General features: G+C 45.8%; 1 protein-coding gene across 5 annotated transcripts in view; it reads left to right on the top strand.

Annotated features, from left to right (window-relative positions):
- The window catches only part of cadpsa (Ca2+-dependent activator protein for secretion a), a gene marked incomplete at its 5' end in the record, with an annotated part of 257,936 nt that overhangs the window by 106,209 nt on the left and 133,844 nt on the right, over positions 1-17,883 (top strand). For all 5 annotated transcript variants that reach the window (XM_079265777.1, XM_079265776.1, XM_079265774.1 and 2 more), the window contains one exon: positions 4,768-4,834. In XM_079265777.1, the coding sequence (XP_079121903.1) occupies positions 4,768-4,834 (67 nt within the window). The remainder of the gene's footprint in view (positions 1-4,767; positions 4,835-17,883) is intronic.

The raw sequence follows: 17,883 nt of genomic DNA, 5'->3' as shown, positions 1-17,883 counted from the left end.
CTGGTCTGGTCAGCCAGGTGAGGAAGGACATCTGCAGGACTACAGCAGCAGAGGGGACATCTGCAGGACTACAGCAGCAGAGGGGACATCTGCAGGACTACAGCAGCAGAGGGGACATCTGCAGGACTACAGCAGCAGAGGGGACATCTGCAGGACTAAAGCAGCAGAGGGGACATCTGCAGGACTACAGCAGCAGAGGGGACATCTGCAGGACTATAGCAGCAGAGGGGACATCTGCAGGACTACAGCAGCAGAGGGGACATCTGCAGGACTACAGCAGCAGAGGGGACATCTGCAGGACTACAGCAGCAGAGGGGACATCTGCAGGACTACAGCAGCAGAGGGGACATCTGCAGGACTACAGCAGCAGAGGGGACATCTGCAGATGAACAAGAGACATAAGTCAAAAGAAGAAAAGAGACGGCTCCTTTGTATTGTTCTGAGCTGCATGTCAGTAAAGAGAACTGTTTGAACTGTAAAGAAATAAACTCGGTATACAAAATGATAATAATGTATAAAAAGGAATGATAATAGTAATAGTAACACACTATGAATGATCCTAAGAGCAGCGTATCGACTCAACACCACCAACAGCTGGACTGCTGTGGTGCACTAGACTCTCACAAAGTATTTGGAGAAGTGTGCCAAGTTACAGACTCTGAGTTTAGTGGTCGGTCGAGGTGTGGTCTTGCTCCTGAAGGTCCAATAAGTATCTTGGGCCCAATCCCAGTGCCCCCCTACAGCCTCAGACCCTGAACCCTCGAGGACTCACTGACGTCACTGTGAGTGGGTGAGTGTGAGAGGCTGTGAGGGCTCGAGATGGTGTGAATATGAACGGGTCAGCACTTTACTGTAACATATCAGGTTCATAAAGGGCTGCATATGTGAGAGAGAGCCTCAAACACAGGATGATGTGACAGTGGGACAGAACTAACCCTCAGAGTTCGTGGGAGCGCCTCATTGGGATTGGGCCTTCAGTGGAGTTGGACAGACTGTCCATCACCTGAGTGAGTAGAGACTGTAGGCCTGCAGTGGCAGTCTGCACGTGAACAAAGTGGCAACCCGAGTCAGAGTTGTGCACGTTGGTGCACACACACACTTCCTGCTGCAAAGCATCGCCCATCTCTCTGTAGCTGGAAGCCTTCTCTCCCTCCCTCCCCTCCATATGCTTTCCCTTGGGAGCCTTGGAGGAGTCTGCCGGCGGCCCTGTAAGATGCCCACACTGGCCTCACTCTGCACAGCCAACAGGCAGGGCCTCATGTGTCACCTCCTGGATAACGCTTTATTTAGGGCGACAGGCTGAAGCAGCTCTGGGGGGGACCAGGGGGAAAGGCACACTGAGTCGGGCTAACCAGGGAGACCCACAGCTGGACCGGGAGCAGCAGAGCAGATCAAACTGGGGTCCTCACCCTCAGATGTTCTTTTACAACAGAAGCCCTCTCCCCGTCCTCCTCCGTCTGCATCACGCTGTCATGTCAGATCTGAAAGAGGACGCTCTCTTACAGAACACACACTTCCATCTGGAGAAGGCAGCGTAGAGATGGAGCATGCTGACTGACACAGTGTGCCGTGTTTCTGAAATAATGAGAGGCCGGCTCTGAGCTCCATATCAGATTTAAGAAAGTATCGTAAGCAGATGACTGATGGACTTCTCTGTAGTGGGCAGAACTACTGGAATCACTGGACATCCTGCTGCTGTTTTCAAACATGAGTCTCTTTCTTGACTTACTCTACTTCACCCTATCTTCAACCCTAACTCCAGCACAAACCCCTCCTCTACTTCCGGTACCTGGATGACATCTTCGGCCTCTGGGACCACACTGAAGAGCACTTTCACATATTTTTGGACATTTTAAATTCTCATCACCCCAAAATAAAACTCAAACATAACCTTCAACACCTTTCGGTTGAGTTCCTGGACACCAGGGTTTTCTTCCAAGAATCCAGCGACCAGAACAAAACCCTGGCCACGAAAGTTCACTTTAAGGAAACAGACCGCCACGCCCTCCTCCATGAATCCAGTTATCACCCCAAACACACCTACAGAGGTCTCATCAAGTCTCAGCTGATCCGGTTCCACAGGATCTGTACCCTCCCGGGCCATGTGGAGGAGGCAACCAGCACCCTTTTTGGCGCATTGAGACTCAGGGGTTACTCGAAGCGCTGAGAACGATTAAGGCGGAGGTCGCCGACACCTTCAGAGGCGGCACCGACACCCCACCACCGCCTGCCCAGTCCCTCGTCCCCTTGATTTTAACCTTCTCAGAGGCTACCCACAACTTACTCAAGACCATCAAGAGCAATTTTCAGGGGGCGAGGGAACACTGTGCCGCTCTGGAGGACAGCCGTGTGATCTCCGCCTTTCGTAGAAATAAGAATCTTAAAGACATCCTGGTCCACACTGACCTGAACAAAAAAGAGACCAGGAGGGAGGCGCTTCGAGGTTCGGAGATCGGTTTTATGCGTCTCCCCCACGTTTTTAACTCCCAGAGCAGACTCGGTTTTAACTTGGGGCAGGCCCTGCCACCCACAGCTTCGAATGTGGTTCATGCTCTCAGATGCGGGGCCTGCCACAAACTATACGTGGGGGAGACAAAGAATGAGCTGCATCTTAGAATTAAGCAGCATTTTTATATGATCAATAGTGGGAATGGTACGAGCGTCCTATATGCACATTTTAAACTCCATGGCTCACATGGTCTCCAAAGTGTGGGCCTGGAGAGCAGCGGGCAGTGGAGCAGGGCGCAGCGGCAAGCAGCGGAGAGGAAATGGATCCACAGACTGGGTACTATAGATCCTCACGGGCTGAATGAAAAATATCAACTCCCAGTCTGTTTTTATTGGAGCCTCGCCTGCCATCCCTTTGTCCCTTCTCTCACCCACATTACATCTCCACCATGGTATTTATCTTATGTTATATACATGTTTATTTATTTATTTATATTTTATATATTCATATATTTATACTTGTCTTTCACGTGTGGTTTTAATATATTATGCATGTTTTTATTCACCCGTTGAACTATTTTAATTCTGTATTATTGTTAAATTATTTATTTATATTTTTAATTATCTGATCTTTTATTTATTTATTTTAAATCTTCCCATGTTGGAGATGCACCCTATGTCCTTCCCTACCCCCACAGGCAGACGAGGCCCATTTTTTAGACTCCCAACCGTGTGGCTGAAGTTGGATAGGGTTATTTGGCATAATTTTACACATTTTTCCATTTTTGTATGTTTTTACATTTTAAAGCACTTAGCACTTAATTTATTTAAAAAAAATTTTTTTAAAGCACTTATTACTTATTTATTTTTTTAAAAGCACTTATCTATTTATTTATCTTTTTAAAGTTTAAGATGTGTGTGTGTGTATATACATTTATTATATGTTAAATTATCTTTTTATATTTATATAATTATTGTGCCTTTTAACCTCCCTTCCCCTTGTAGCATCTCCTCTCCGTCTGTCCCGCTGGCAGTTGCTCTGCTGTCAGGCTGTTTTTAATAAAATTGTTTAATTGCTTTTTTATTTCTTAGGGGTTTTTTTTTAAAGCCTTTTTAAAGGACAGCCCCCTTGTGCCAGTGCCCCTCGTGGCCCTCTTAGGAGGGCCCCGCTCTTAACTAAACCTACCCCTAAGCGGTTGCAACTCATTTACCATTATTACCTGTTTGGTCATCATGTCCACATCAATAATCTTCAAAACTTGCTCTGATGTTGTTATGATCACGGTACATGTTCAGAGCCGTTGTTATTTACTCTCATAATGTACAGTGCGACTGATCGCTGTCTCTGCTCATTCATTGGTTTTATCAAAGCCCTTCATCTCTATTGTATATGCATTATATATGTGATGTGTGTGTATTGTGTCTCTCCTGGGTGTGTAACCCCGTGTCCTACTAAATGATGCTCCTCACAGCTACGCTGCATTCTGCATTACGTCTCAAGGGTTTCACTCACATCACGTGCTTAAGATTGTAAATTGAAACAGAACACTACAGAACTGCTTTGTTAGGTTTATTAAAACAACTTCATGGTTTGGCTGAGAATTGGAACAAAACCCAAATGCACCAGAAGTACTCTGAAGTATGTGGAGGCAACATATCCATACACAGAACACAAGCAGCAGGCTCCCCCCCACACCTCTCCTCATGACTCCTGCAGATGTAGTTGAATCTTATTTGTGATTCATTGAACGCGACTGTGATCCACGACACAAAGCTTTCCCTTCAAACATAACTCACACTCAGGCTGTGTGGGAACGTAGATCTTAGGAGACGGAGCTGTCGTTTGACTGTAACCTCATCTGTAGTTAAGAGCCTGCCCTCCAGGTCATGTCTCTGAAGTGTCGGGATCCTAACAGCCCAAAGTCCTCTCTGGATGTCTAACACAGGGGCCACTGATACAACGAACTATTAACACTCTAGATGTCCTAGTGCCACACTCAGCTCAACAGAACCGTGGCATCGTTAGTGGCATTAGCTACAGTACTGTGCATCTCCTGCTTTGACATGTATCTATCTGAAGAGAGGTCTCTCAGCTCGGACACACAACAGTGAGGTGAATCACTGGTGTGTCTGGTTGCAGTAATGACGTTTAACCAGCAGAGGTCAGTGATGCACCACACAATCACTCTGTAGGTCTGACCTGCAGCACAGACACAAGCAGACACGATACTGCATCAGCTGCATGAAGGCCTCACGTCATTGAGAGAAATCTCTGTAGAAGTTGTGTTTTTCTAAACGAGAGTTCTTTAAACCCGACAGGTACCTCTGGACCATCGGCAAGAACGTGTGGAAAAGATGGAAGAAAAGGTTCTTTGTGCTGGTTCAGGTGAGCACAGATAACACAGTCCACTTCTCACAGGAACTGGACTGTGTGAACACAACTAACCACAGTGACTGGAACACTACATGTAGTAGCTCAGTGGTCTATGGCAGCAACATCTCTATCGTCTTGGTTGTATTTGTACTTCCATGTCAGCAGCACGCCTTAGTGCTCTCAGCCTGAGGGCATCAGATTTATAAGATCTACATTTTGACATTTGTCTGATGTCATTTAAAGAAAGACGGAGCTTGACTAGTGTGTGGTACAGTGTCCATGCATTCCTCTCAGGCTCAAGCTGCCGTAAGTCTCCTCCTCTGCCTCTGTCAGTCAGATATACAGATATTTATCATTCAATCAATCAGTCAAGTGACAGAAAAGTAATTTGCATCTTTTTTGAAAATGAAATCATGCACTTTCTATTCTCTCTGTGATATATATATATTGGTTGTGTATGTTTGGGTTAGTGACGGCTGGTTTGTAGTATTCATTGTACATGCCACTACTTCATGGAACACAGAATGTTTGTCTATAACACAAGAGCTCTGCAGATGAATCACGAACAACTAAAACTATCACTAGTTGCAGCCCTGTGAGACTGAGGTGTAAATGTACACACACGCTTATTATTCTGTACATCCTGAGTTTTTAAAGTGTGGGCCTTCCTGTGGTGCAGCAGCTTACGCAGCATGACCAAGTTCATAAAGTCAAAGGGTCTCAGCATGGCTGGCTGGTGAAGTGTGTTTGACTGCCTGTTGCCTTTCTTTAGAGAGCTACACTGGAACTAAATCCACTTTTTACATCTCAATCTACAAAGAGAGGAGAAGGTGCATCAGTAACAGACCGATGAATGTGATGCATTCATATTCAGAACACCTATAATAAAACATCTGGAGGGAAACCTTCGAACAAAGACATGTTTCTATCATACTCTGAGAACCACAAGATGAACTGTGGACAGAGGTGAGTGCCCGGTGAGCTACAGAGTTGGATCACAGGAGCAGAACCCTGATCCGCCTCCACTCCGCTCTGTGGCTCTAATATCTTCACTTGCCACGTGTTGTGTGTGCAGCGGGGAGGAGAGATGCAGCCAAGCTGTCTTCCCTCGGCTGTCAGAGGAGTGATGGAGAGGCCAAGCAGGCTTTTGTCAGGAGACGGGGTGGCGGGGGCGTGGGGGCCGGTAGCGGCCATTTCCTGGTGGCTCTGTATTGGGAGGTGGGCAGCAGGCGGGGGGGCGGCCTGTCTCTTGTGCGTTGCAGAGGATATGTCTCAGAGCTACAAGTTGACAGCGGATTGACAAAGTGGAGTGAACACGAGCTGGCCTAACACTCGCAGCTAGAAAAGCCTGAGCGCCGCCAACTTGAAGCTTGAAGCCTATTTATGTCTGTCTGTGTGTGTGCATGGTTGTTTGTCTTGAGGAGCAGAGACACTCTGTGGGTCTGTTGCTGTTTTACATTGCTGTGCAGTGTATTCCCTCTTTCTTTACTGTCATGTCTGCTTCTCTTACCCATGTATCCTTCTCTTACCCATGTCTGCCTCTCTTACCCATGTATCCTTCTCTTACCCATGTCTGCCTCTCTTACCCATGTATCCTTCTCTTACCCATGTATCCTTCTCTTACCCATGTCTGCCTCTCTTACCCATGTATCCTTCTCTTACCCATGTCTGCTTCTCTTACCCATGTCTGCTTCTCTTACCCATGTATCCTTCTCTTACCCATGTCTGCTTCTCTTACCCATGTCTGCTTCTCTTACCCATGTCTGCCTCTCTTACCCATGTATCCTTCTCTTACCCATGTCTGCCTCTCTTACCCATGTATCCTTCTCTTACCCATGTATCCTTCTCTTACCCATGTCTGCCTCTCTTACCCATGTATCCTTCTCTTACCCATGTCTGCTTCTCTTACCCATGTCTGCTTCTCTTACCCATGTATCCTTCTCTTACCCATGTCTGCTTCTCTTACCCATGTCTGCTTCTCTTACCCATGTCTGCCTCTCTTACCCATGTATCCTTCTCTTACCCATGTCTGCTGCTCTTACCCATGTATCCTTCTCTTACCCATGTATCCTTCTCTTACCCATGTCTGCCTCTCTTACCCATGTCTGCTTCTCTTACCCATGTCTGCCTCTCTTACCCATGTATCCTTCTCTTACCCATGTCTGCTGCTCTTACCCATGTATCCTTCTCTTACCCATGTATCCTTCTCTTACCCATGTCTGCTTCTCTTACCCATGTCTGCTTCTCTTACCCATGTATCCTTCTCTTACCCATGTCTGCCTCTCTTACCCATGTATCCTTCTCTTACCCATGTCTGCCTCTCTTACCCATGTATCCTTCTCTTACCCATGTCTGCTGCTCTTACCCATGTATCCTTCTCTTACCCATGTCTGCTTCTCTTACCCATGTATCCTTCTCTTACCCATGTCTGCTTCTCTTACCCATGTATCCTTCTCTTACCCATGTCTGCTTCTCTTACCCATGTATCCTTCTCTTACCCGTGTCTGCTTCTCTTACCCATGTCTGCTTCTCTTACCCATGTCTGCTGCTCTTACCCATGTATCCTTCTCTTACCCATGTCTGCTTCTCTTACCCATGTCTGCTTCTCTTACCCATGTATCCTTCTCTTACCCATGTATCCTTCTCTTACCCATGTCTGCCTCTCTTACCCATGTATCCTTCTCTTACCCATGTATCCTTCTCTGCTTCTCTTACCCATGTATCCTTCTCTTACCCATGTCTGCTTCTCTTACCCATGTATCCTTCTCTTACCCATGTCTGCTTCTCTTACCCATGTCTGCTTCTCTTACCCATATCTGCTGCTCTTACCCATGTATCCTTCTCTTACCCATGTCTGCTTCTCTTACCCATGTCTGCTTCTCTTACCCATGTATCCTTCTCTTACCCATGTATCCTTCTCTTACCCATGTCTGCCTCTCTTACCCATGTATCCTTCTCTTACCCATGTATCCTTCTCTGCTTCTCTTACCCATGTATCCTTCTCTTACCCATGTATCCTTCTCTTACCCATGTCTGCTTCTCTTACCCATGTCTGCTTCTCTTACCCATGTATCCTTCTCTTACCCATGTCTGCCTCTCTTACCCATGTATCCTTCTCTTACCCATGTATCCTTCTCTTACCCATGTCTGCCTCTCTTACCCATGTCTGCTTCTCTTACCCATGTCTGCTTCTCTTACCCATGTCTGCTTCTCTTACCCATGTATCCTTCTCTTACCCATGTCTGCTGCTCTTACCCATGTATCCTTCTCTTACCCATGTCTGCCTCTCTTACCCATGTATCCTTCTCTTACCCATGTATCCTTCTCTTACCCATGTCTGCTTCTCTTACCCATGTCTGCTTCTCTTACCCATGTCTGCTTCTCTTACCCATGTATCCTTCTCTTACCCATGTCTGCTGCTCTTACCCATGTATCCTTCTCTTACCCATGTCTGCCTCTCTTACCCATGTATCCTTCTCTTACCCATGTATCCTTCTCTTACCCATGTATCCTTCTCTTACCCATGTCTGCCTCTCTTACCCATGTCTGCTTCTCTTACCCATGTCTGCTTCTCTTACCCATGTCTGCTTCTCTTACCCATGTCTGCTTCTCTTACCCATGTCCTCTTCTCTTACCCATGTATCCTTCTCTTACCCATGTCTGCTTCTCTTACCCATGTCTGCTTCTCTTACCCATGTCTGCCTCTCTTACCCATGTATCCTTCTCTTACCCATGTCTGCCTCTCTTACCCATGTCTGCTTCTCTTACCCATGTCTGCTTCTCTTACCCATGTATCCTTTTCTTACCCATGTATCCTTCTCTTACCCATGTCTGCTTCTCTTACCCATGTCTGCTTCTTTTACCCATGTATCCTTCTCTTACCCATGTATCCTTCTCTTACCCATGTCTGCTTCTCTTACCCATGTCTGCTTCTCTTACCCATGTCTGCTTCTCTTACCCATGTATCCTTCTCTTACCCATGTCTGCCTCTCTTACCCATGTATCCTTCTCTTACCCATGTCTGCCTCTCTTACCCATGTATCCTTCTCTTACCCATGTCTGCCTCTCTTACCCATGTATCCTTCTCTTACCCATGTATCCTTCTCTTACCCATGTCTGCTTCTCTTACCCATGTCTGCCTCTCTTACCCATGTATCCTTCTCTTACCCATGTATCCTTCTCTTACCCATGTATCCTTCTCTTACCCATGTCTGCTTCTCTTACCCATGTCTGCCTCTCTTACCCATGTATCCTTCTCTTACCCATGTCTGCTTCTCTTACCCATGTCCTCTTCTCTTACCCATGTATCCTTCTCTTACCCATGTCTGCTTCTCTTACCCATGTCTGCTTCTCTTACCCATGTCTGCCTCTCTTACCCATGTATCCTTCTCTTACCCATGTATCCTTTTCTTACCCATGTATCCTTCTCTTACCCATGTCTGCCTCTCTTACCCATGTCTGCTTCTCTTACCCATGTCTGCTTCTCTTACCCATGTCTGCTTCTCTTACCCATGTCTGCTTCTCTTACCCATGTCTGCTTCTCTTACCCATGTATCCTTCTCTTACCCATGTCTGCTTCTCTTACCCATGTCTGCTTCTCTTACCCATGTATCCTTCTCTTACCCATGTATCCTTCTCTTACCCATGTCTGCTTCTCTTACCCATGTCTGCTTCTCTTACCCATGTATCCTTCTCTTACCCATGTATCCTTTTCTTACCCATGTATCTTTCTCTTACCCATGTATCCTTCTCTTACCCATGTCTGCTTCTCTTACCCATGTCTGCTTCTCTTACCCATGTATTCTTCTCTTACCCATGTCTGCTTCTCTTACCCATGTCTGCTTCTCTTACCCATGTCTGCTTCTCTTACCCATGTATCCTTCTCTTACCCATGTATCCTTCTCTTACCCATGTATCCTTCTCTTACCCATGTCTGCTTCTCTTACCCATGTCTGCTTCTCTTACCCATGTCTGCCTCTCTTACCCATGTATCCTTCTCTTACCCATGTCTGCCTCTCTTACCCATGTCTGCCTCTCTTACCCATGTCTGCCTCTCTTACCCATGTATCCTTCTCTTACCCATGTCTGCTTCTCTTACCCATGTCTGCTTCTCTTACCCATGTCTGCTTCTCTTACCCATGTCTGCTTCTCTTACCCATGTCTGCTTCTCTTACCCATGTCTGCCTCTCTTACCCATGTCTGCTTCTCTTACCCATGTCTGCCTCTCTTACCCATGTCTGCCTCTCTTACCCATGTCTGCTTCTCTTACCCATGTCTGCCTCTCTTACCCATGTCTGCCTCTCTTACCCATGTCTGCCTCTCTTACCCATGTATCCTTCTCTTACCCATGTCTGCTTCTCTTACCCATGTCTGCTTCTCTTACCCATGTCTGCTTCTCTTACCCATGTCTGCTTCTCTTACCCATGTCTGCCTCTCTTACCCATGTCTGCTTCTCTTACCCATGTCTGCCTCTCTTACCCATGTCTGCCTCTCTTACCCATGTCTGCTTCTCTTACCCATGTCTGCCTCTCTTACCCATGTCTGCTTCTCTAACCCATGTATCCTTCTCTTACCCATGTCTGCTTCTCTTACCCATGTCTGCCTCTCTTACCCATGTCTGCTTCTCTTACCCATGTCTGCCTCTCTTACCCATGTATCCTTCTCTTACCCATGTCTGCTTCTCTAACCCATGTATCCTTCTCTTACCTATGTCTGCTTCTCTTACCCATGTCTGCTTCTCTTACCCATGTCTGCTTCTCTTACCCATGTATCCTTCTCTTACCCATGTCTGCTTCTCTTACCCATGTCTGCCTCTCTTACCCATGTCTGCTTCTCTTACCCATGTCTGCTTCTCTTACCCATGTCTGCTTCTCTTACCCATGTATCCTTCTCTTACCCATGTCTGCTTCTCTTACCCATGTATCCTTCTCTTACCCATGTCTGCCTCTCTTACCCATGTCTGCTTCTCTTACCCATGTCTGCTTCTCTTACCCATGTCTGCTTCTCTTACCCATGTCTGCCTCTCTTACCCATGTCTGCTTCTCTTACCCATGTCTGCTTCTCTTACCCATGTCTGCTTCTCTTACCCATGTCTGCTTCTCTTACCCATGTCTGCTTCTCTTACCCATGTCTGCTTCTCTTACCCATGTCTGCTTCTCTACTCATGTCTGCTTCTCTTACCCATGTATCCTTCTCTTACCCATGTCTGCTTCTCTTACCCATGTCTGCTTCTCTTACCCATGTCTGCTTCTCTTACCCATGTCTGCTTCTCTAAACCACCACACACTTTCATTTGTTTTTCATTTGTCTTCTCTTCAGACTTTGATGGGAGTTGATTTGGTTAATTACACATAAGATAATGATGTTCAGTCCTCCACACCGTTGATTCTATTGCAGATAATGAAGAGAGTACACATGCACAGACCTACAAGAACATACACAGTAACGTACTGCAGTACTACTCAAACATTTAAGGATCAGCATTTTTGTTTGCTTTTCTGCATCGTAGTTGCATTTGTTTGATGCACATTTTTCTTACACTTATCACTTCTTATTTACTCATATTCTCTGCATATATTGTCACATTATGTGTATAATTGACATGTTACATCAGGGGTGTCCAAACTTTTTTCACTGAGGGCCACATACAGAAAAATATACCAAGGGCTGGGCCACTCAGGTCCGATCGCCTCACCCCTAGTGTGTTAAAGTGAGCAAAATCAATCAAATTTGGTTCTCAATGTGCTTTTGTTCAGATTTAACAGATGTTTGCTCACGTATGTTGAGCCGAACAGACTCATTATTCAAATAGAAGGGAGTTGAGAACAGCTCGATGTCTCTCTCAATGAGAGAAACGTATTGAAAGCCATGGCAGCTGGTGGAACATGTTCTAGGTAGGGCTGTGCCACATCCAATCAATTTCAGCAAACATCCCAGTATGATTTCATGCTAAATAAATGAAGGTATCAAACACGTATTGCTACTTTGCAGTTAAATATTTAACATTTATTCCAACATGGAAAAAAAGCAGAAAATAACACTTTGACAAACATGTCAGGACATCTTATTTACAGCTGGTAGCTTCGCATGTACTGCTTCCCTTTCCTGCTAGTCTGCTGTCTGATTGTGAGGTCAGGCTGATCTGATATCAGCTCTGCAGTTTCTCCTCAAATAGATTCAGCTTGGGGCATTCTGCCCCAAGCTGAATCTATTTGAGGGCGCTGATTGGCTAAATTGTATGTCCCTCATTTATATCTTGAATCAGCAATTGGCAAAACTGCTTCACTGCTCTTTTGGGCCGTTTCTCCAGCGCCACAGAGCTGCTGAGACGTGCACACGCAGAGAGGACATGCAGGAAAAGCATATATTTACCGCAGATATCATATTTTACACATATTACTGGGTGATTCCATATTTCAAAAACACAAATATTGACAATTTGTACAGTTTATTATTGTTATTATTATTCATTTTATTTTATTTATTGTGGCTCAAGGGTGGCCCTATCGCCCTCTATTGACCAGCCGCCACGTAAGCACTGACTGAGTTCTGTCATGAGAGACGTTATCACGGACACGTATTTCCCCCTTTTAGCAGAAAGGTTGGCCTTTGGAAAAGCACATTTGACTTCGGACTGCGTGGGGAAGTGGGCAACATTGAAGTTGCGTAGAGTGCCCTCGTGCTCGAATTATGTTGACAGTTTTCACAACCGTGTTCATCACATCGCCGAGCTGGACTGTGTTAGCACAGAGGGCTTCTTGGTGGGTGATACGCTGCATTTTAATAGCCTCACCTCCGCTCTCTTGCGCTCGCCTTTCATAGCTGGAGCCCTATCTGTTATAACTCCACACAGCTTGTCCCATCTTGTCAATTGCATCTGACACAGCTTCAAACACGTCCTTACCTGTTGTTGTGCTCTTTAGACTCCTAAAATCAAGCAGCTCCTAAAGCAGAAATGATCGTCAACTCCCCGCAAACAAATGAACAGCTGTGCGGTGTCTGTGGCATCTCTGCTCTCATCATATGCAATGGAGTAAAAAGCAAAAGCACGCGCTTTATCTGACACTTGATGGTTTAGGTTAGCTGACAAGTCTTCGATTCGCCGCACAACTGTGTTTCTGGACACGCTAACGTTGTTGAATTCCTGCATTTATTCCGGGCACATTATACTTGCGACTTTAGTGAGGCACTGTTTTATGAAGTCACCATCTGAGAAAGGTTTCCCGTGGCGGGCAATGAGTTGAGCTACCTCGTGGCTGCTATTGTGATTTTTTCTTGTGTTTTGTTTGCACGGAAAAAAATACTCTTATTGAGCTAACTGCCATTTAACTTTCTGTTCTCGGTCGGCACCAGTGTAGGACGTAGGGCTGGGCGATAAATCGATTTAATCGATTAATTCGAATGTGTGCTTTAAGGCGATGTGTTTTATTGAAAATCGAGAAAATCGCCCCTACCCTTCCCCCCCGTTGGGTTCCCGTAGTTGAGTGCGCGCGCATTGTTTACAAACGAAAACAATGGCGGCCAGCAGTGAAGCTCTCGTTCTTAAGAGAGGGAAGAATGTGACACAGAACAAACAGCCTCAAACAGAGGCATGCCGCCGAGTGGGAGAAGTGTAGCACCCTGAGGAGGGAGCAGGACCGCGGGAGCACAAGCGACGCTGTCTTCCTGGCAAAAAATATTTAGAAAAAACATGCACTACTGTTTAATACTGTTGGTTATGTTGTGAATGCACTTGCTTTTGTTTACATGCACTTATTTACTGTGCAAAATATGTTATGTTGATGTTAGATCAGATGTTGGACTTTTGAAAATGTGAATGGTAAAGGGTCACATACATTTTATTTCATGCTGTGTTTGTATCAGTGTATTCAGTTAGAAAAGCTTACTGTAAAAAGTTACATTTGCACAGTTGTTTACAATGGAAGGCTACTATTTAATGCCATTTAATGTTATGTTTAATTTAATTTTATATTTAAATGATTCAGGGAAACAAAAGAGTGACCAAATACTTTTTGTATACTACAGGCACCTTTCTACAATGTTCAGGTTTTGTTTGCACTTTATTTTTATCAACCTACGAGGGAAAATCATCACAAAATAAAATAAAAAATTGTTTTCAACAGCTTCTGTCATCTGCAAAAATTTGTGTGGGAAAAAATCGATTTAAATCGTGAATCGGATTTTTTGTAAAAAAATCGGAGATTTTTTTTTTAGGCCATATCGCCCAGCCCTAGTAGGACGTGTCATCATCCGGGGCTAAACGTTTCTTTGATTGCTCTTATTTTGTGGAGAAGCTGCCTTGTTCAACACAGTATCGCCACCTAGTGGTGAAACTAAGAAGTACAATACAGTCAAGTGCAAGTTTGAAGTGTGGGCCATATTACATTATATTTTTAGAAGTTGCTGCGGGCCAATTAAAAATGGACCGCGGGCCGTACTTGGCCCGCGGGCCGTAGTTTGGACACCCCTGTGTTACATAGTGCTTTGTTTTTATCTATTATTTCTTTGTGCATATCTGTCGGAGCAAGTCACTGCAACGTGAATCAGAAATAAAGTATTTCTGATTCAGATTCTGGTAACTTAATTTAAAACAGAAAACAATGAAACCAGCTTAAAATGTGTTTTTATAATGCCGATGAAAGTGTGGTTTGAAGTTATGAGTGATGCTACGTACACTGATGTATTTCCTGTTGAAATGTGAAAATGAAACACCTCCTTCAGTAATGAGTCACATCGTCTCTTCAGATCATACTCTACAATCATTATTTTACTTTTAAAGATTTTTTTTCGTCAATTAAAAGTGTAAATGTGAGAAGTGCAGTGAGTGCTGCATGGTGGAGGTTTGTTACATTTGCAGCGTTGGAGGAGACATCTGGATGAGTGAGGAACATCTCCACACAGTGATTATTCATCTTAAGATGATGAAGACATCTTTCACCTTCAATGAAAAGTTTGATAAATATTTGTATATATATATCTATATATATATATTTGTAAAATATCAGGTTGATTTGATATTCACATTCTTACCCAGAGTTAGACGTGTGTCCCTTATTAGAAAGATGGAGCGGCTCCTCATCACTTTAATCTTTCTTCTATGGATTAAACTCTCTGCAAGATATCAAATGAACATATTTCCCAAAGCTTCAAACTCCATGTGCGCAGGTGAGCCGAAGATGTGGCCTTGGATGTCAGTAGCAAACTTAAGTTAGCTTAGCATGAAAATAAGTCAACAGTTTGCTTGTATGGGAACATTATCTTTAGACGGTTGTACTTGCAGCACAAAGCGATGCTGCGTCACTGCTGCAGGAGGTGAGCAGCTAGCAGCGGGAGGTGAGCGGCTAGCAGCGGGAGGTGAGCGGCTAGCTGCGGGAGGTGAGCGGCTAGCAGCGGGAGGTGAGCGGCTAGCAGCGGGACGTGAGCGGCTAGCAGCGGGAGGTGAGCGGCTAGCAGCGGGAGGTGAGCGGATAGCTGCGGGAGGTGAGCGGCTAGCAGCGGGAGGTGAGCGGATAGCTGCGGGAGGTGAGCGGCTAGCAGCGGGAGGTGAGCGGCTAGCTGCGGGAGGTGAGCGGCTAGCAGCGGGAGGTGAGCGGCTAGCAGCGGGAGGTGAGCGGCTAGCTGCGGGAGGTGAGCTGCTAGCAGCAGGACGTGAGCAGCAAGCAGCAGGAGTAGCATTGTGAGGCTGAGTGCAGTTACAAAAGTCTTCTATTCATCATCGACAGCTGACTCTGACCCTTCAAGGGAACAATGAATACAAACTAATAAATGCTTATAATAGCTGTGTTTAGATTGCTTAAAATTTGCTTGCTACAAATATAATTTTACATATTTTTTCCAACTTGAATATTTAGTTTAATATATATTTTCCAATCTGATCACTTTGAATATGCTTTAGGGCAGGGATTCCCAAAGTGGTGCGCGAGCTGCCTCTAGGGGGTGCGCGAGAGGAAAAGTGTAATGGCGGTCTGATGGTGTAATAATATTAAATATAAAAAAGAAATGTAATTTTAATTTAAAAACTGTCAGGTGGGACATCTGAAGCTATCAGTCGTAAAAGAGGAGAGGGACAGAGAGAGAGAGAGGAATCGGAGGCGAGGGGAACAGAAAGGTGCGTTGGGGAGAGACCGGGAGAAGAAATAGAGTCAGAGGAAGATGAGACGGAGGAGACCGAAAAGGAGGAAGGGATAGCACAGACAAATCCCATCGCGGAGTCAAGGTGAAAAAAGAGGAAACGAGAGAGAGCATCAGACTGGGAAAAAAAAGAGGAAATATGATGAAAAGTATCTGTCTGGGCTTCACTTGGATTGTCAACGCAGATTGCCCAAAGCCACAGTGCGTGGTGTGCAGTGAGGTTCTGGCTAACAGTCTGAAGCCCTCTTATTTACGTCGCCACCTGAACACCAAGCATGCCAGTGCAAGTCAAAAGCCCCTTACATTGTTTATATCGAAATTGGAGGAGTTACAAAACAGCCAAAAACAACTGGAGTCTCATTCATGTGTTGGGTCTATAAATGACGCACTACGGGCTTCATATCTGGTTACAGAATAGCGAGAAAGGGGCTACCGCACACAATCGCCGAAGACGTGAGCTTGCCAGCTGCCAGAGAGATGGTGGAATGTTTGGAATGATTGGGGAGAAAGAAGCAAAAAAGTTGGACATGATCCCGGTGTCCAACAACACTGTGTCGCGCCGCATCGATGCTTTGTCCGAAGACATCCTGGCTACATTAGTCGGTCATTAATTGTAAATGAAATGTGATGCAATCTGCCTCTGAGCTTGTGCGTGTGTCCTCGCCATCCGTATTGCTCTTTAAAAGTGACGCCTTGTGTCACTGAAAGTTATTGAAACTTTGTTGCAGTGTTTCAGGGCGTTTTCACACCTTCAGTTCGTTTGCTTTGTTGCAGTTGCTCCTTTGTTCGGTTTGTGTTCACACTGCAACATTTAACAGCGGACTAAATCTTGTAAACAAATGCCACGCGCGAGCAAACTGTTCTCTCATTGGTCCGATTCTTATGCGGCTATGAAGGCTTAAAAGGCTCTGTTGCTTCTTTTTTTTTATTTTTATTAAGGGGGGGGGGTGCGCGAACCTGGTCGGGATGTAGAAGGGGGTGCGCGGCCTAAAAAGTTTGGGAACCGCTGCTTTAGGGTATGCCTGAGGAACAAGTATCCAAAGTAACTTAAGAATACTTAACTGTACATAGTGTTAGAAGTGACGGCCTTGTTAGCACCACCAGAGATCACACACTCCCTCCCTCTCATCTCACTCCTCCCTCTGTCTCATCTCACTCCTCCCTCCCTCTCATCTCACTCCTCCCTCTGTCTCATCTCACTCCTCCTTCTGTCTCATCTCACTCCTCCATCTGTCTCAGCTCACTCCTCCCTCTGTCTCATCTCACTCCTCCCTCCCGCTCATCTCACTACTCCCTCTGTCTCATCTCACTCCTCCCTCTGTCTCATCTCACTCCTTCATCTGTCTCAGCTCACTCCTCCCTCTGTCTCATCTCACTCCTCCTTCTGTCTCATCTCACTCCTTCATCTGTCTCAGCTCACTCCTCCCTCTGTCTCATCTCACTCCTCCCTCCCTCTCATCTCACTACTCCCTCTGTCTCATCTCACTCCTCCCTCCCTCTCATCTCACTCCTCCCCCCCTCTCATCTTACTCCTCCCTCCGTCTCATCTCACTCCTCCCTCTGTCTCATCTCACTCCTCCCTCCCTCTCATCTCACTCCTCCCTCTGTCTCATCTCACTCCTCCCTCTCATCTCACTCCTCACTCCGTCTCATCTCACTCCTCCCTCCGTCTCATCTCACTCCTCCCTCCCTCTCATCTCACTCCTCCCTCCGTCTCATCTCACTCCTCCCTCCGTCTCATCTCACTCCTCCCTCCCTCTCATCTCACTCCTCCCTCCATCTCATCTCACTCCTCCCACCTCCGTCTTATCTCACTCCTCCCTCCCTCTCATCTCACTCCTCCCTCTCATCTCACTCCTCCCTCAGTCTCATCTCACTCCTCCCTCCGTCTCATCTCACTCCTCCCTCCGTCTCATCTCACTCCTCCCTCC

Source organism: Melanostigma gelatinosum (genome assembly GCF_949748355.1).
Source record: "Melanostigma gelatinosum genome assembly, chromosome: 3".
Lineage (NCBI taxonomy): Eukaryota > Metazoa > Chordata > Actinopteri > Perciformes > Zoarcidae > Melanostigma > Melanostigma gelatinosum.
Note: the sequence above shows the minus strand (reverse complement) of the source record. Positions and strands in the feature narration are given on the sequence as shown.